Consider the following 17,071-nt stretch of genomic DNA (forward strand, 5'->3'; position numbering starts at 1 on the left):
GTGACCTTAAATAATTATATATGTGAATGCAACAAATTAAAACCATATATATATATATATATATATATTCTCTTTTGATTTTGTGAACTTAGTTTGGCACATGATGCATGGTTTGATCTGTGTAAACTCTAGTTGTGTAGAGAGTACCTGAACATGATGAACTTTTGCCGTTGTCTGGTTTAGAAAAAAGCAACATCGTCGGTACTGTGGATGATGATATCTTACATTCTTTTGTAAAGAAAAGAAGAAACAAAGCGAATATTAGGACCCAGTTGTTTGACTAATCATATGAATCAAAGCATATGATTTTATCTCTAATTCACTGTTCCATGCTTGCTTGCTTGCATAGATGTCAAACTTATAAAAAGCACTTTATTTGATGATGATCTCCTAGTCCTGATCATGTCCTCTCTACAGATAAGACTTCCAGTTCCAGTACTGTATTTAGAACTGTTTTGCCAACATTTCATGGTGGCTTTCAGGAGGAAGAATAATGGTATGAAAATATGAGCTAGCTGTGACTTTAAAAACATGCAGGACAAGAAATTATGAAACTGAGAGTTTGCCAACCTTGAATTCTGCTGCATGTTTTCTGTGTATTTAGTGAGGAAATGGATACACAGGCCTAGAAAAACATGAGAACTGTGAAGAATATGCGAGCATATATAGAGAGAGAGATGGCTAAGTACTTGCCTTTTCGATTGAAGAAGAGCCCATTCATGACGATTGCAGGATGAAAATATATATCTATACCAAAATTTTCAGACTATTACTAGATTTGTAATAATCATCATCCTTGAAAATATCGATTTTCTTTTTCTTTTTAAGGTGTTAGGTAGGATTAATTGCTATTTTGTTTTACCTTTAAGAGTAAATTCAAATGTGTAGTCCTAACTCCAAAGCCGGAATGACAAATTAACCCATAAGATTCTTCATTAAATCCTATAACATAATTAGATCAAAGAGTTATTTACGATAAAAATGATTATTTGTGATGAAAATATATTTCTTTTGATAAATAAAAAAATCACAATTTTAACAAGAAATAACTGATCACAAACAAACAGTTTTCTTATGTTAAGGAATAATCTCACATTGGCTGTGGACAAGGTTTTGGACATGTTTATAAGTAATAAACAATCCTCTCTTGTAGAACCGGTTTTATGAGATGAGTAAGGTCCATTAATTTCTTCATGGTATCAGAGTCTGCCACAGAACGAATGGGGGTCCACACTACTTACCACGTGACAAGAATCAGAAAAAATACTGGCATGCACGTGAGGGAAGATGTTGAGGAATAATCTCACATTGGCTGTGGACAAGGTCTTGAACATATTTATAAGCAATGAACAATCTTCTTTTATAGAACCGATTTTATGAGATGAATAAAGTCCATTAATTTCTTCAAAAACTACTTACTAATATTTTTAGAGCAAAAAGCGCTACAATGATCTCTCCATCTCACAATGACACTGCACCTGCGACTCGAATTCATGACCTTTAATTCTATTATCACTTAATGCATGGACGGTGAACTACCAATCCGTCTAAAATTTATTAGTGTTAAATAAAAGATCATACACTAAAACTTTTATAACATTTGAAGAATTGCATAATCATTTATTTTGTATAGCATGTATATTTATGTTTTTTATTAAGGGTATGGTTCATGCATGCATGCATGCATTGTCATTTGGAGAGGCACGCGCTATGGGGTATGGACACTGCTCTCATCGTGATGGATGGGCTAACTGAAGATGAAAGCACCCGGAAATCCCCAAATGTGCTCCTAGTACTCGTACGTACACATGTGTACATGCATGTTCAGAGTACTTAATTTTCCGTTTGGATGGTAAAGTAATCTGAGATGATTTATGAATAATAATAAAAAATAATGATAAAATATTAAATAATAATAATTAAATATTAAATAATAATTAAATAATCTTAAACGTAGCCTAAACCTCGATCAAAGGACTCCTAGAATGGAAAATGACTTTGAGTTAGGTCTTTGATCAGCGGCAAACTTTCATTTGTCCGTATGTATGAATGGGAAATTGACTTTCATCAAAATTAATAAAGATAAAGAGTCGGGCTATTCTGCCGTCTAGAGTAGTCCGCTCTACTTGACTGTTAGTTGATTTTTAATTTTTTTTTAATTTTTTTAATTATTTTATTCACATTTTTTAAATATATTTAAGTATTTAAAAAATACACCAATACACTTAAAATCACTTCCTTAATCACTAAGTAAAAATAAAAAAAATTACCAAGCGGTAGGTAGAGTGGTACAACTTGAGAGGCAAAATAGTTTTTTCCATTAATAAATTGATGCTGTTAAATGTGATACATTATATCTTATTTATAGTAAAAAGAGACTTATAATATGATGTACTAAGTCAGTCTATAAACTTTATTTTTTAAGACCTCTCAGTAAATCAAATATTTTTTCTATTTAAAAGCTGAAAATTGAAATGTCAATAAGTTAGTTTTCAAACGAGCCGATCCAGCTTGCCCAAAATTTCATGACTTGGGCTTTGGGTTTTGGCTCCATTAATGTTGGGTTGGTTGGGCTCTGGTTGCCTCGTGTTCATTTCCACAGCTAACTTACGTAGTATAATAGAAAAACCTATCTGAAATAGAATAATACTACATGCAATAATTAATTATATAAGTATTACATACTCATTTTAAAAAAAAATTTAGATCCATTATTAAAAAATTAAAATTTTCATGTAAACCTCATATTTATTCATTTTTTTTAAAAGGAGTGCGCGACAACGCTTGCGTACTCAGACTATAAATATCATTTTTCTTAACTAAGACAAATGATATTTACAATTTTAAAGTGTACAAGTTCTGCACACTTTTTTTTAAAAAAAATGAATAAATTTAAGACATGAAAAATTATTATTTTAATAGTAAACCATACTTTTTTCAAAATAAATATATGAGATTTTCACACATAACTGTATCTAGTATTATTCATTAATTAATAAAAGTGTTATAATCATAAATAAATTTTAAATTAACATAGATTTATGTGATACGTTTATAATAAAAATAATTTTACAATTTAATATATCAAATTAAAACACGTTAATTTATAAATTTATTTTGAGTTTACTTTTATAAAATTATGGTTAAAGCATTTCTCATTAAACAAAACCCTACAATATTTAGAACAATATTAAATACTTGGAAAAAGAAATCTTGTGCGTTTCTAGTATAGCACATTATTTCTCATGTACATTCTGTACACCGACGCTCACCATCCTCATCCCCAAAATTTCCGGCAACTACGTGGCAGAACCACTGATTACGTGGCGCCGTAACAACACGTGTTCACTAGCCTCCCAGACGTGCTCATCAAAGACAAGCACACTCACATGCATACACAAACAAAGTTCACAACCTCTGGAGTTTTCCTTCGAGTCCCTATAAAAACAGGGCCGTCTGCATCGACACAGATCAGAGCGTAGCAATCCCAAAAATAATAAAAAGAAAAAACTCAAATTAGCAGCACAGCCAAAATACCAGAGAAAAGTGAGAGGAACATGACTTCGCTCATACCATGGTTCGGCGGCCGCCGTGATCACCCTTTCTCAACAGATATATGGGACCCTTTTAGCTTTGGAACCAGCTTGGGATCACAACAAAGTGACCGTGGTGATGAAACCTCTGCCCTCGCTAATGCTCAGGTCGATTGGCGTGAAACCGACACCGCACACGAGTTCCATGTAGATCTTCCTGGTTAGGCTTCTCTTTTAAAGCATAATCTCTGATTTTGTATGAAAAAAATCAGATATATGCATGCATGCTAGCTTTAAGATGAGAGTAAGAGGAACTTTTCTTGTTATTTAGCTGACCAAGTTGATAAAAAATATATCAAATGAAAAAAGAAAAGGAAGCAACGGCCATACGTTGTGTAATAGGTTTGTGTGCTTTGGTTTCACCGGCGTGCAACTCAGTCAAGTCTTTATTGTCGATGCTACATATGATGTGCAATGGCAGGGGTGGGAAAAGATAATGTGAAGGTGCAGGTGGAAGACAGCAACATTCTGCAGATCAGCGGGGAGAGGGTGTTGGAGAAGGAGGACAAGAACGACAAGTGGCACCGCATCGAGAGGCGGCGGGGAAGCTTTGTCAGGCGGTTCAGGCTGCCGGACAATGTTAACCTGAATGAGATCACATGCAAACTCGAGAATGGAGTGTTGACAGTGCAAGTGCCTAAGAAGGAGCCGGATCAGACTGCCAAGAATGTTAGATCCATCGATGTGGCGTAAGTTTTCAGTAGTACTAGCTGAGTTGTTTTGTGAAGAGAAATGATCCTGAAATCCTTTCCTTAAGAGTTGTGTATATTATATATGCATGAGGGTTATGGAGGACCGGAGCTGTCCAAGCTTGTTAATGTAGAATACATAACCTAATGTATAGCTATAATGTATGGAGGTTTGTCTTTTTTTCCAGCTACCAATGTTGAATCACTGCAACATATCAATGTAACTCTCTTTGTGAATGCCTCTTATTGCAATATATCAATCTAATGATATTTACTCTCCTTGTGCTTTCATGATATAGATGTTTTCTCCAAAATAATTAATGTCATCAGGAAACATCCGAGAAAGCTATTCTGTTTTGGTATATAAAGGTGTTCTTCTGTAATACAAGTGAAAATCATGGAGAAGCTAAGAACCAAGAGGTTCGATTATTTAAGAATGTACTCGGCGGGCACTGTCATTTTCTTCCCGTAGAAATTCCCCAATTTGTACGAGTGCCTGTCAAGATTCAAGAACCAGAGAGGAGTGAATACACTAGGGGGATAGCACAGCCAAAATAGGCTTTACACAGAATAGGATGCAAATAGACCTCAATTGCTATGGCAGTTGGTGTGATATCAGACATGTCATCAAGATGCAGGTTAGCTGCAAGATCTGAAAAGACGAAGAATTCAAGTTTTTCTTCAACTGAATGGCAAGAAAAAGATGGGACATGAAACGTTAGTGGTAGAAGAAAGACATACTTAGAAGGGAAACTGTAGCATCAGCATCTTCATATGCCATAGATCTCTTTTTTTTAAGAGTAAATAGTTCCACAAAAGTCTGCAAGGAAGTTGAGATTGTCACATAGTAAATAGTTTTTGCTTAAACCAACTCTCAAATTTATGTTCAGATTGATGACCACCTTAGTGTAAGCATCTCCTGAATCGAAATGCAAAAGAGGGCGAGAGTCAGTTCCCACTATGGCAATCCTCCTGGCCAATGCATCAAGGGGCACATCTAAAAAGACAGAGATCCCCTGCCTCATAAATTTCCTTGAAAGAAAAAACAATCAAGTAGCTCTTTCAACAAAACTCAAATTATCATGTATCAAGGTTATACGCAGTTAGTGATGATGGTGAATTTCATATCCATGGTGCTAATATACCAGTTGATATGGCGAACAACTACACCGCCTCCCGTGGCAACGACTTGCCTGGGCACCGAGGACAATTTCCACAATGCCTCACTCTGCAAAGAAAACTTAAAAACCATTACTTTCTATTTCCATAAACAGATGAAAATGTTAAAAGAATCAACTAGAATTACACATAATTTACAAGAAAAAAATTAAATATATGAGCGGTTAAAATAAGAGGGTATATTTGCATTATTCTAGTAATAATGGTTGTAATATTAATATATGAGTAATACTACATGGAATGTGCAAGCGCCGTGTAATCGTTTTAAAAAAGAGTTGGATCCACTACTAAATTTTTTTTTTTCATGTAAATTCCGTATTTATTCACTTTTTTTAAAATAATTACACGTCGCTTACATACTCACGATTGTAAATATTTCCCCCACAAACCTCGTGATCTCTGAAGAAACTCTCCCCATGATGCTTGAATATTTGTGCCACCGAAGTTCCACCCATAGCCTGTTCCACGTATGCGTCACTGGTACCCACAAACAATTTACATCTTTCTTGGTGAAAAATTATATAACTCACAATAGCACCATAATACTTCGAGCAATTTGGCTCTTCATCTTGGTTATCATCTTTAGTCACATTGGCCCATGTAGCGCATTTGCAACTTCTTATATTAATCACATAAATTGAAAGCAACTTCTTATATTAATCACATAAATTGAAAGCCACTTAAAATGTGACACATTAACATTATCTGATGTGATTGAAAATGACAAAATTCAAGATGAAGAATAGCATTTCTCTAATATTTTACTGAAACCAACAGTGTACTGTTGTCAAATACCACCACTCCTACTCCTCCCTGATATTGTAATCGATCCAAAGGGGACATATATGATGGCCCCATTGGAAAAGGAAAAATCTAAGCCAAACAATGATAAATCCTACCAGAATATACCATTCAAATCACTAACCTGTCAATAAAAGAATAACCTAATGCTGTTGATAGAACTTGGCCCACTGTTGTTTTTCCAGAGCCCATCATTCCTGAATTTAAACTCCATAGAATTCAACCTCCAGAATAGCCAGTATAACTATCTCAAACATGAATTCTAAAGGGAACTAACCCAAAAGAAATATTGAGCGTCCATTTAAGAATGACGCAACCTCTTCTGCCTTGTTCTGCAATTTCATAGGAGGCCAATCAGCTGTGCAATATATAAATCAAAAGCTAATCTGGAAACTTCAAACTGGCCTCGTTTGTTTTAGATGAGATGTGATGAGATAAAAGTTGAAAGTTGAATAAAATATTGTTAGAATATATTTTTTAAATATTACTTTTTTTAAAAAATTAAATTGTTTATTTTATTGACTCTCGAGGATACTTTGGCGTTCTATGTCTGCTATAGGCTAACTGAAACAATTTCACAAAACTAATATAGATTGTATAATGATATAATGAAAAAGAAATCGTACCTTTAACAAACAGTCCTCATCAAAAGAAGAAACGTTTCCAGATTCCACCACTGTAATAGCTACAAAACAAAAAAGGGAAACTCCATTGAACTTGGCCCAGAAGACGTTAGCCTGACAGAAGTTGACTAAATTGAATACAGGTTTCTATTCAAGGAATAGAAAGAAACCCAGAATTAAAAGAAATAAATAAATAAAAACTTCAAGTTTTCAGCCTTGTTATCATCTCCCAGAGGACATATCTCATGATAAACTTTTATAAGAAGAAGAAATCTAATATCTTCAATCATTTTTTGGATTACATCCACATGCCAGACCCATTTGGTACATACAAAATTATTTGAAGAATTTTCATGAAATTCAAGTTTCAAGTGTAAATTTGCAACACACTAAAACAGAGACAATCATTCGCGCCAAATTTGTTTTCTCCTTTATAGTTAAATAACTCAGCTTTAAAAGGATATCAGCTCATCAGGATTTAAGCTCTAGAATATATTTATTTTTTCTTAATTAAGATATATATTGAGATAGCAAAATCTGAATCATTTTAATTAAAAACGATGGTTAGGACAGTAAGAAGTCTACTGTGGATACAAGTGCTAAAAAAGTAGCCTACCACAAGGGAAAGAAATTCTCCAAAGTACAAAACAAGAATGCAAATACTAAGGCATTTTGATGGCACTGCTGCCTGCACTGGCACAGACATATATCTACCTTGTGAATGGTTACAAGAGAGTGAAAGTTGGAAATCCAACCGTCTCTGCATCGCGCACGCGCTTTTTGGGCGAAAATCACATTTTTTTGTAATACATTCCTTTCTGTCTCTCTGATTCAACGGCACCACGGCCACATTTAGCTTCCTTCCAATCATCTTCGAACCGATTATGAGCGTAGAGAATCGCGGCGCTACACCACTCGTTGCACCCATGCCCTCAAAAATCATTCTTTGCAGCAAAAACGTCTGTCTATGAGTACAGCCAAAACAACATCACAGAAACTTCCGCTAATCAGAATCCACCAGTTCAATCATCTAAATTTGAGTAGAAAACGCAAAAGGCATACCATATACGAGAAGTAAGACAATGCCCGGGAAAGCGCAGGAAAAAAGGGAAAAATAAAGAAAGAAACGAATGCTCGAATACTTTCACCACGACCGATATAACATGCGATGACACAGACGCCTCAGGTTTTGGCGAACTTACTTCCTAGATTTCCAGGCAAGCCAAACAGACGAGCTCAAACAAACAAAATGGAGAGGAAAAATGAGTTTATTTAAAATATATATAAATGAGCTTATTTAACGTTTAATATTTTTTTTAAAAATTCAAATAATAAATATTATAAAATTTGCTTCGTGTATTTATCTCTCAATTGGATTTATTTTTTTTCTAAATTTAGCTTTTCCGGTAACGATTGTTTATACAATGACGGAGGAAAGGGTAGGCCAAACAAGAACTTAACATATTATAGACACAAGAAGGACGGTGATAGGTTGGTGGTGGAGAGTAGATGAGTAACATATGCATACTCATCACGTGTGTACTCCCAAGTCCTCGTTGGAAGTAGGTAGATACTAGAAATTAGAGAATTATTCAGTGTGTGAGTGAGTGAGGAAGGAAACTTTCTTTTCAAGCATTACGGTTTTTAATTCCCATGAATGTGCCACATGTTCACGGGTATTTTTATTACATTAACTAAAAGTTAAATTTAATAAAAATTTAACTATTAAATTATAAAATATATCACATTAAAATAGTTATATTTCAGTAACTTTTAAAGTTATTTTTAAATTTGAAATGTACTGTTTATTCATCAAATCTATTTTATATAATTTGTTTCTCTTCTGAAGTCTCCATCAATATCTTTATAGTTTCTATTTTTAATTCATAATTTAATTAGAATATAATTACTAATTAATATATAATATTATGAATAGTAAAATATGATAAAATAAAATAAATTAATAATTAAAAAAATTATATATTTTTAAAATTATTAGTTATTTATTACTATATAATAAATAAATATATAATCTAATATGGAGATTTGAGGTAAATAATTAAAATCAAATTCATCTTATATTATTTTATTATTATATAATTAAAAAATAACTATTCCAATGTGGAGATTTATGTGAATGAAATAGTTAAAAATTAAATATCTCTTACATTTATAAAAAATATCCTTTAACTTTAACTATAACTAATTCAATAAGAGTGGTCTAAAGTGGTTTGGAGTGCCTAATCTTTATACGAAATCCGTGCATGCAGATGCAGTGTAGGCAATGCCCTTTGTAACAAATGCATGTATCCATTACTCGTTATCCAGCTGCAAATATTCTCATTTAGATTCAGAGAGTATTTTATCTTATTTTATCTCATTATTATAATTTTTTTAAATTTCACACAAAATATAATGAACAATTCAATTTTTTAAAATTTTAAAACAATAATAATATTAAAAAATAATATTCTAATAATATTTTATTCAACTTTCAACTAAAACCATTTCATCTCATCTCACTATTCAAACCAGCCTAGATCGTCAACTAATATATTCTAACAATATTTTGCAAATTTCAAACTAATCGGCGCGGGGGGAAGTTATCTTCTTTCCGCCGGGGAAGTTATCTTCTTTCATGAAGTGATGAAGATCGTCAACAAAATGAGAACAGCAAATGACACTGATTCATGAATGCAATATTAGGGTAATCTGTCCTAACCATCAATTATATTTGCTCCATTTTCGTCTCCATTGCCGCAGACTGCGGCTAATGGACATGGCTGATGGTGGTGAGAGCCATGCTTGTCTTAGCACAGCTACAAAGCTACAAGTAAAAAAAATGGAACTTAGTTGCTTGAAAGAGATACTGCTACACCCTCTCTTTCCAAGCTCCAATGATGTCTAATGCTTTCTAAGCCAAACATAAGGAAAACTAGAGAAAAATGTGTGGAACGGGAGAGGGTGGGGAAAGAGCAACAACAAGGAAAGCTACAAGCTGATGATACAAGAGAAAACCTAACCCAACAAGCAGTTACAGTCTTGTTCTATGTGCTCTTGATCAGAGAACAGTGTTAATTGGTCTTGACTAAAGAAAAGTGAAATCAAATGCGATTGCAACCATGGGTAGTTTCAAATTATGACAAGAAGATTAGACAAAACTTTTTATTGTCTTCTAACTATTTTTTTCAGGCAAGATAATCACAGCCTCTTAAACTTTATATGAATGGAAGCTCACATTTCAGATCGTATGCCGGATCACCCCAGAGCAATAATTTCGAAGGCAATCACAATTTCATTGAATCAATAGATAGCTCGTCCTTCACAAGTAAAAGAATTGCGCCTGCACTCCCAAGTGCCAACGCTGAATTTATGATCCGACAATGTGTCACTCCCTCTCCTAAGATAGCTGAATTTGATCTCGCCGAAGAACCTGTTGGAGTTGAAGAACCTGTTGTTGCTGTTCTGGAGGCAATAAACTCAATTGCTCTGGTGTTAGGTTCAACACTTGTTGCAGTAAGACAGACTCCACATCAGGTGGAAGCTGTGACTGAGAACAGAAACCAAGAATATGAAAACAAAAGTCAGAAACCAGAATAGCATTTTTCTCATTCCAACACGATATATATAATTGAAACTATTGCAAAACGAGTATCACAAATAGCAGAAAAATACCAACTCTCCTATACAATTGAAAGGTTAACAATTCCTTATGCGCAAAAAGCTAAGACAAACAAAAACATATAATATTCAGAATGAACACAGGAAGGGCACTACCATGAGTATCTGTGGTGTGATATGCAGACAGTATACTATGATGTGACATACTTTACAAGAAGGGCACCGAGCATATGGACTTCCAGGCTTCCCATATGAAGAAGAGCTGAATCCAACAATATGATGCAGTAGGCCATCAAACCATAGAGAATATGTTTTTAAGTCATGATGACACCATGACAAGATCTGAACAGTGCATAGAGGGGGGAGAAGTTCTCTTCTCTAAGTCAATTTCACTGAACTCTCCCAAGGCTTCATCTACTGCACTGGATACAGAAGTCCCCTGAACATGGGCTCATGAAAAGACCACGAGAAATCTCAAAACGAGCTTAAAAAAACTGCAAAAGGAACCTAAAGCAACTAAAATGGAAAATGGTAGGCCCATGCTTTGATACAGCAAGGTTCTACTTGATTTTTCCATGAGATAGGAGATTTAGTGACCGTCAGTACTTGATAACCTGATATTGTGAATTGACTATGATGCACAAGCTTTCAGAGTTATGAGTAAGCTGGGCAAGAAAGTCCAAATACTCGTACCAAGTTACCAACTGATCATGTGACTATCATGCAACCAAGTTAAATTAGACAACATCAACACTGAGGACCTATTACTCTATTAGTGTATTTGACAAAATATATGGGTTTGATGGTTTTAATGGGAACCACAAAGGATGAATGGAATCAACCAAACTCGGTAGTCTCTTAATATTTTACCCTAACTATGCATGGGAAATTAGATAGGAACTTACCCCGATAAGAAAAATTAGTTCAACCACATCAGCAAGAAACATCTGCTAGAGTATCACATCTTAGCGACAGAACCCCTAAGGGTCCATTTTGACTGTCCTAACACATCACCTCCACCACAAGAAAAATATCTTACATGTAATTCTATATATTCGTAATTATATTTACTTATAAAAAAAAAATTCTATATATTTGTAATTATTACATATAATTTCTAAAAATTATAATGTAATCATTTTTCTGCAGATGACAGAGCTGAAATATATATATCTTATGCCTCGTGAAGATGTGGCAGTGGTAGTGATGTTCAAATCCTTATCTTTCTTTCTTTAATGTGTAGCAATGTTCAAATCCTTATCATGATAGCCATCAACCCCACACCGACCAACAAGAAAGCTCATGACACATCAATTTCCAGCCACGAGCACAAACCAGAGAATGCGTGCAAAACATACTGATAACTAAGATATCCGGATGTGAACAACTTAAATACAGGAACTCCTTACCTGAGAAATTTGCCCTTCTGCTTTTGGAACTGGGTTAACAGGCAATGAGCCAGCTCCACTAACTTGGGATGGTCCAGGTCCATTGGTGTTGGTCACATTCAAACTTCCGGCTGAGAAAGATGTTCTCCTTCCATCATCCATTTTCATCAGCTTTTGAGGGCGATTAACTGGTTCTAAAGAATCTCCAAACATGCTCCCTGAAGGTGCATTAGAAAATGCATTACTTCTGAGGCCCTGAGTTCCATTGTCAGGAACTTGAGCAAGTATTTCAGCATCCTTCTTAATTGCCAGTGAAGTAACTGATGATACCGAAGGGCCAGGCTGTTACAATAAAGGAAGTTAGATACAATAATACAATCATATAAAGAAAAAATACCTACAACCATCTTAAGGAAAGATCGCGGGGGAGGGAGCAGTTACTAGCCATTATGTGCTAAGTAACCTAGAAAAATGAAAAATTATCTTCATAGTTATTAAGGGCTTGTTTGGATAGAGAAACGATCTCATCTCATCATTACAATTTTTTCAAATTCCCATACAAAATATAATAAACAATTTAACTTTTTCAAATCCCAAAACAATAATAATATTAAAAAATAATATTCTAACAATATTTTATTCAACTCATCTAAAACCATCTCATCTCACTATCCAAAGAGCCCTAAAAGAAAAAACTAGTAAAGCCTTGCACCTGAAAGCCTGCATCCGACAAAGGAGGACGAGGTAGAAGAGAAGGCTTTATGGTAGTATTTGGATTAGCCATCTGAAAGAGGGCTGCATTGGCTGCCCCGACCTGTCCAGAGTGTTGTAGCAAAGAGGGCTGCATTTGATGGTTTGGAGAAGAGGAATTTGCTGCCTGTACTTGTGATCTAGAGGACAAACTGCCCAAAGATTGGGGTAATGCAGCAGTAAGAGTTGAAACTGCAGACTGCAGAGGAACTGTGGCCTGCTGTGCACCATGGTTGTTTGCATGTTGTGGGAGTGCAGAAAATTGATGGAGAACTACAGGATTTTGAGGCAGTGCAGCAACTTGATTATCTTGCACTTTGGTCATCAACCCAGACTGCATCTTGTTCTGTGCAGAAGCAGGTGGCCGAGGAAGAGTTTGAACAGCTACAGGCTGACCCTGCTGGCCATCATGCAATGGAGGCTGCGTGGCTAGACCTGAAGTCTGCCTAATATTTGGCATTTGCAACTGCAAAGTTTCAAAAAAATAAGACTTCTTATGACACAATTACAAGCCTGATTAAGGAATAACACAGAAGTTAAAGGCAGTAAAACTAACCACTTGGGGGGTCACCATTCCTAGCATTATCTGTGCCTGCAAAAGGTTCAAAAAGAATACAGATAATAAAGTTTAACTTCCAAAGAGAACGAATAACATATTGGAACAAGCATGCATAGAATTTTTTATCAAGTAAAAGCACCCAACAAAAATTGAAGATAATGAGAAAAGAGTACAAAATCTACAAAATTAGAAACATCAAGAAGGCATTAACAGAACACCACTCAAAAAGAGACAATAAAACAAAGCTGATACATTAACTGAAGATTGCATAAAGGGAAAGCACAGTATCCCATAAGTGAAACAGGCAAATAGCATCCGTCTTCTTAACTACCAGAAATTTGAAAGCGAAAAGGACAAAATTCTCCGATATTTTGAAAATTTCAAAGCTCAGCATACATGCAACAATGCATGAAATGTGTATGCTTGACTTGCGAATTAATGGACAAGGATGAGAGTAGCGTCTGATAAGGAATTGAAAATTATCAAACACCTCACGAAATGAAAATCTGAATAGTCTACAATAGATCAAAGAAACCCGCGTTCAGGTAATTTGTTTGCTCTCCTATAAGGTTACACAGATATGACTGGAGATGCTCAAAACCTGATGACAAACGCTCTAGAGTGCAAGGGGTTAAAACTAATGATCTTCTTGCTTAGCAATACAGATTTGCAATGAGAATTTAAATCTTTTTTCTGAAGCTTCAGAAGTTGGTTGGTCAATCACTAATGAAATTTGAGTACTATTGTTTCGATATTAGTCAGCAAGAACTGGTCTTCGGTGATGCAGATAGCAACTTATTAGAAAATGGAAACCCAAAAACACACAATTCTGCATCATCTATCCGTTAGCATGACCTTTTTACGATGGGCTTTTCGAGAAATCCACATTGCAGGAACATAAATATATAGAGAACCATGCATAGAGCAGAGAAAGAAGCTGATGTTTAAGTAAGCATATGGCTTTGATGATATGATAATATAAAAAAAGAAAAGCAAAGTTATACAAGATCATTGAAATGAAATAATCGCTCCTTGTCCCAAAAAAATGGTTAGTACCTGAAAAAGAGCTTTTGGCAACTGTGGTCTTGCAATCAATAGCTGGCGAGCTAGCTCCTTGTTTTGTGTAGCCATTAACTGTTATCAAAACAATACAATAAATAAAAACAATATATAATGAGTTATAAATAATATCTGAAAAATGAGATAAACTCCATTGAAATCCATACTTTCAGCTCAGATATTATTCCGTTCAGCTGACTCCTAGACATTTTGGCCAGACGAAGAGTTAAGGGATCATTGGCCAATGCTGACTGTATACCAGCCTGAGCACCACCTAAAGCTCCTGCCATGACAGTTGCCGCAGTTATAGCTATATGGAGACCAATTGGCTGATGGTGAACAGATTCTCCATGGGCCACTGAGCTGGCTAACTGTTTTTGAGGATCTTTAAACATGTCCATAAGGAAAGAAAGGGCGCATGATTTCAGTTTTTCTTTCATGTGAAAAGTCACAACTCAAAAACCAAAAAAATAAATGAAAAAAAAAATAAACTGACCAACATTAGCAGCAAGTCCGGGTCCCCCACGACCCTGTGAGAGAAGGAAAGTCAATTATTGCAGCTATAAGATCATTACAGAATTGTAAGCACACATATCCACATTCAGTATCTCACCTGTTCTCGATTTCTGTCAGAGCCTTTATCGTTTTCAGCAAAATCAACCCGTAATTGTCGGCCATTGATCTCATAACCCTGAAGATTACGACGAGCACTTAGAGCCGTCTCTTCATCCTTATACTCACAGAACCCATAACCTTTTGGTTTCCCAGTTTCTCTATCAATAACTAATCTGAAAATGAGACAAAAGCACTTTAGGCATGCCAACTACTGCCACCCAAAAGCATGGAAAAGGAAAAAGTGGTACAAATGAAAATTTTAGTTATTTTTTATTTTTTATTTTTTTTATGGGCACCGGGAGTCCATGAACAGCATCTCGACTAATCCCGGGGGTGCACAAGCCCTCGGCAAGGAGTTTCTTACAAGTGCACCTCGAGTAATTCAAGGGGAAATCCCCCAGTCTGATGGCCCCTAAAGATTGATTGCACCAAATAGGATTTGAGCCTTGGACCTTGGAGGGAGTATACCACCAAGACCAATGCCTTTACCACTTGAGCCAACCCTTAGGGGTGAAATGAAAATTTTAGTTAATGCCATCATTTATCCCTAATGAATGGACCAAAAATTTAACATTTTTTTTTTTAATTTCCAACCATGCCAGAAGTTCAAATATATCACACTATTTTGAGATCAATTGAAAAAGAAATAATTGGCACAAGGCTTATGGGAGTCAATTATACTCAATTACCGTAAGTCTGCATTATACTTGACTACAATGCACTAGCACAAGCTTGAGGTCAAGCACAAATTCATTCAGTCCAACCAGGTACTTATTTATCACTTAGATATTTCAAAACCCTATATCATGATGTGTGATTTCAGTTGAAAGCTTACAAGTTGCATCTTTTTATATTTTAGAACTCATGGGTACTTGCAAAATATTAAGATAGTGTATATGTTACTGAAAATAAAACAATTTCTTTTATAGGTAGAATGAAACAATTATAGATCGTCATGCAATTGTATGCTCACTTTTTCTTACAATCCAACCCATAAAGTTTAATTGGTTTCAAACACAAAAGAAGCCTTCCAGAATCCAGATTACCGTTAATTGTGCAGAATTTAAGCATATTAAATAAAATTAATTTTCTTCAATACCAACTAAACCTAAAGAAATTGAAACCAGAACAAGTGAGTTTGCGTCCTTTTATGTTTCCAAAAAATAGGCCTATGCAGCCTCTCTGCAAAGGGTTTTTAGCAGAAATACTATCATTAACACTGACGTATTAAAAAACCCATTCAATTACATGGCAGGGCAGAACCTCATAGAAAAGAACACTACATGTTATTTGGTAAATGAAGAATACAACGTCTGCGAAACCTCCACTCGTGAAATTTCTCAGCTTTCAAAAGGATCACAGAAATTTTGAATTATAACCCAAAACACAAAATCCTAGGGTTTTTTAACTGACCTGAAAGACACAACAGGACCAACCTCCTGGCAGATTTCTATAAGCTGTTCCTCAGTGGCATCATATGGTATATTCCCAACTGCAACAGAAATTGCCCCAACGAATCAATAATCGCAGCCCCATAACCCTCAATTTCATAGATTCCTATTTGATTACCATCGAAACGGTATAAAAAATTACTGAAAATCTCAAACCTTGAAAATTGTTTTGAACTCAATCTATGTTTCACAAAGATCCTCTTTTTTATACTTATGCGGGAATTTCCCGGCAACCAAACGGAGTCTAAACGAAAATTTCAAAAATAAAAGCTAGTAAATTAATGAGAATTAGAAGAGCGGGGAGAGAGAGAGAGAGAGAGAGAACCAAAAACGCAGCGATGCTGAGAAGAGGCCATGAATCAGCAGAAGGAGGCAAAGCGCTGCTCCATCTTCTTCCTCCTTAGTATGCTCGTTCTTCTTTCAAAGGTGCTTCGAACAAATACATACATACAAACATATATATGTAAACATATATTAGAACTTGAATCGGAACACGAGTTTGTTGGATATCTATGATATAGAGATTGAAAATTAGGCAGAGAAAGAAACACAGAGCGGGGAAATGCTCCGAAGAGACGGGCAGAGTGTGCCAAAATCAATATTGAAAGAAAGGAAATCCCCCTCCTAATTTTGAGTTTCTATATTTTTTCTGCAAATATTGGATGATGGGAGAAAAATTTTCTCTCTCTCTTTGTTTTTCCTTTCTTTTACCAACAAACAAATACATGTTATCCTTTTGAATT

The 17,071-nt window shown here is 35.2% G+C and overlaps 3 protein-coding genes across 6 annotated transcripts; 1 reads left to right on the top strand and 2 right to left on the bottom strand.

Moving 5' to 3' along the window:
- Nucleotides 1-3,929: 3,929 nt before the first annotated feature.
- On the top strand, nt 3,930-4,553 carry LOC108982536 (class I heat shock protein-like). Its single transcript, XM_035685909.1, has one exon. It carries the CDS (start codon nt 4,008-4,010, stop codon nt 4,284-4,286), a length of 279 nt encoding a protein of 92 aa, XP_035541802.1. The 5' UTR covers nt 3,930-4,007; the 3' UTR covers nt 4,287-4,553.
- On the bottom strand, nt 4,498-8,456 carry LOC108982535 (shikimate kinase 1, chloroplastic-like). Of its 3 annotated transcripts, none has more exons than XM_018953937.2 (11): nt 7,948-8,456; nt 7,600-7,846; nt 6,889-6,947; nt 6,540-6,594; nt 6,387-6,459; nt 5,851-5,938; nt 5,428-5,510; nt 5,185-5,314; nt 5,024-5,102; nt 4,870-4,934; nt 4,498-4,778 (listed from the first exon to the last, which is right to left on the bottom strand). In XM_018953937.2, the coding sequence occupies exons 1-11, from the start codon at nt 7,948-7,950 to the stop codon at nt 4,713-4,715; spliced, it is 948 nt and encodes a 315-aa protein (XP_018809482.1). In that variant the 5' UTR covers nt 7,951-8,456; the 3' UTR covers nt 4,498-4,712. The 3 variants fall into 3 exon arrangements, with proteins under 3 accessions (XP_018809482.1, XP_018809483.1, XP_018809485.1); XM_018953938.2 differs by having other exon boundaries at nt 7,600-7,850; nt 7,948-8,148; XM_018953940.2 differs by lacking the exon at nt 5,024-5,102 and having other exon boundaries at nt 4,680-4,778; nt 4,870-4,925; nt 7,948-8,148.
- A 1,014-nt stretch (nt 8,457-9,470) lies between these two features.
- On the bottom strand, nt 9,471-17,055 carry LOC108982534 (cleavage stimulating factor 64-like). 2 transcript variants are annotated; one of them, XR_004798453.1, is made up of 11 exons: nt 16,654-17,043; nt 16,291-16,369; nt 14,876-15,050; nt 14,759-14,792; nt 14,430-14,647; nt 14,260-14,337; nt 13,201-13,236; nt 12,607-13,110; nt 11,916-12,236; nt 10,124-10,435; nt 9,471-9,712 (listed from the first exon to the last, which is right to left on the bottom strand). XR_004798453.1 is itself a non-coding variant. In XM_018953935.2 (10 exons), exons 1-10 carry the CDS (start codon nt 16,682-16,684, stop codon nt 10,286-10,288), a joined length of 1,626 nt encoding a protein of 541 aa, XP_018809480.2. In that variant the 5' UTR covers nt 16,685-17,055; the 3' UTR covers nt 9,964-10,285. The 2 variants fall into 2 exon arrangements, 1 of the variants encoding a protein (XP_018809480.2); XM_018953935.2 differs by lacking the exon at nt 9,471-9,712 and having other exon boundaries at nt 9,964-10,435; nt 16,654-17,055.
- Between the last annotated feature and the right edge of the window lie 16 nt (nt 17,056-17,071).

Source organism: Juglans regia, chromosome 15 (genome assembly GCF_001411555.2).
Source record: "Juglans regia cultivar Chandler chromosome 15, Walnut 2.0, whole genome shotgun sequence".
NCBI lineage: Eukaryota > Viridiplantae > Streptophyta > Magnoliopsida > Fagales > Juglandaceae > Juglans > Juglans regia.

What these genes read in the sequence shown, in the direction of transcription:
- LOC108982536 (XM_035685909.1), top strand. Translation starts at nt 4,008, where the DNA reads ATGGCAGGGGTGGGAAAAGATAATGTGAAGGTGCAGGTGGAAGACAGC.
- LOC108982535 (XM_018953937.2), bottom strand. An exon ending in CAGGAGATGCTTACACTAAG is followed by an intron (nt 5,103 to 5,184) that starts GTGGTCATCAAT and finishes ACTTCCTTGCAG; the next exon opens with ACTTTTGTGGAACTATTTAC. An exon ending in CAACTGCCATAGCAATTGAG is followed by an intron (nt 4,779 to 4,869) that starts GTCTATTTGCAT and finishes GAATCTTGACAG; the next exon opens with GCACTCGTACAAATTGGGGA.
- LOC108982534 (XM_018953935.2), bottom strand. Translation starts at nt 16,684, where the DNA reads ATGGCCTCTTCTCAGCATCGCTGCGTTTTTG. An exon ending in CGGACTTGCTGCTAATGTTG is followed by an intron (nt 14,648 to 14,758) that starts GTCAGTTTATTT and finishes ACATGTTTAAAG; the next exon opens with ATCCTCAAAAACAGTTAGCC. An exon ending in TGTCGGATGCAGGCTTTCAG is followed by an intron (nt 12,237 to 12,606) that starts GTGCAAGGCTTT and finishes TTATTGTAACAG; the next exon opens with CCTGGCCCTTCGGTATCATC.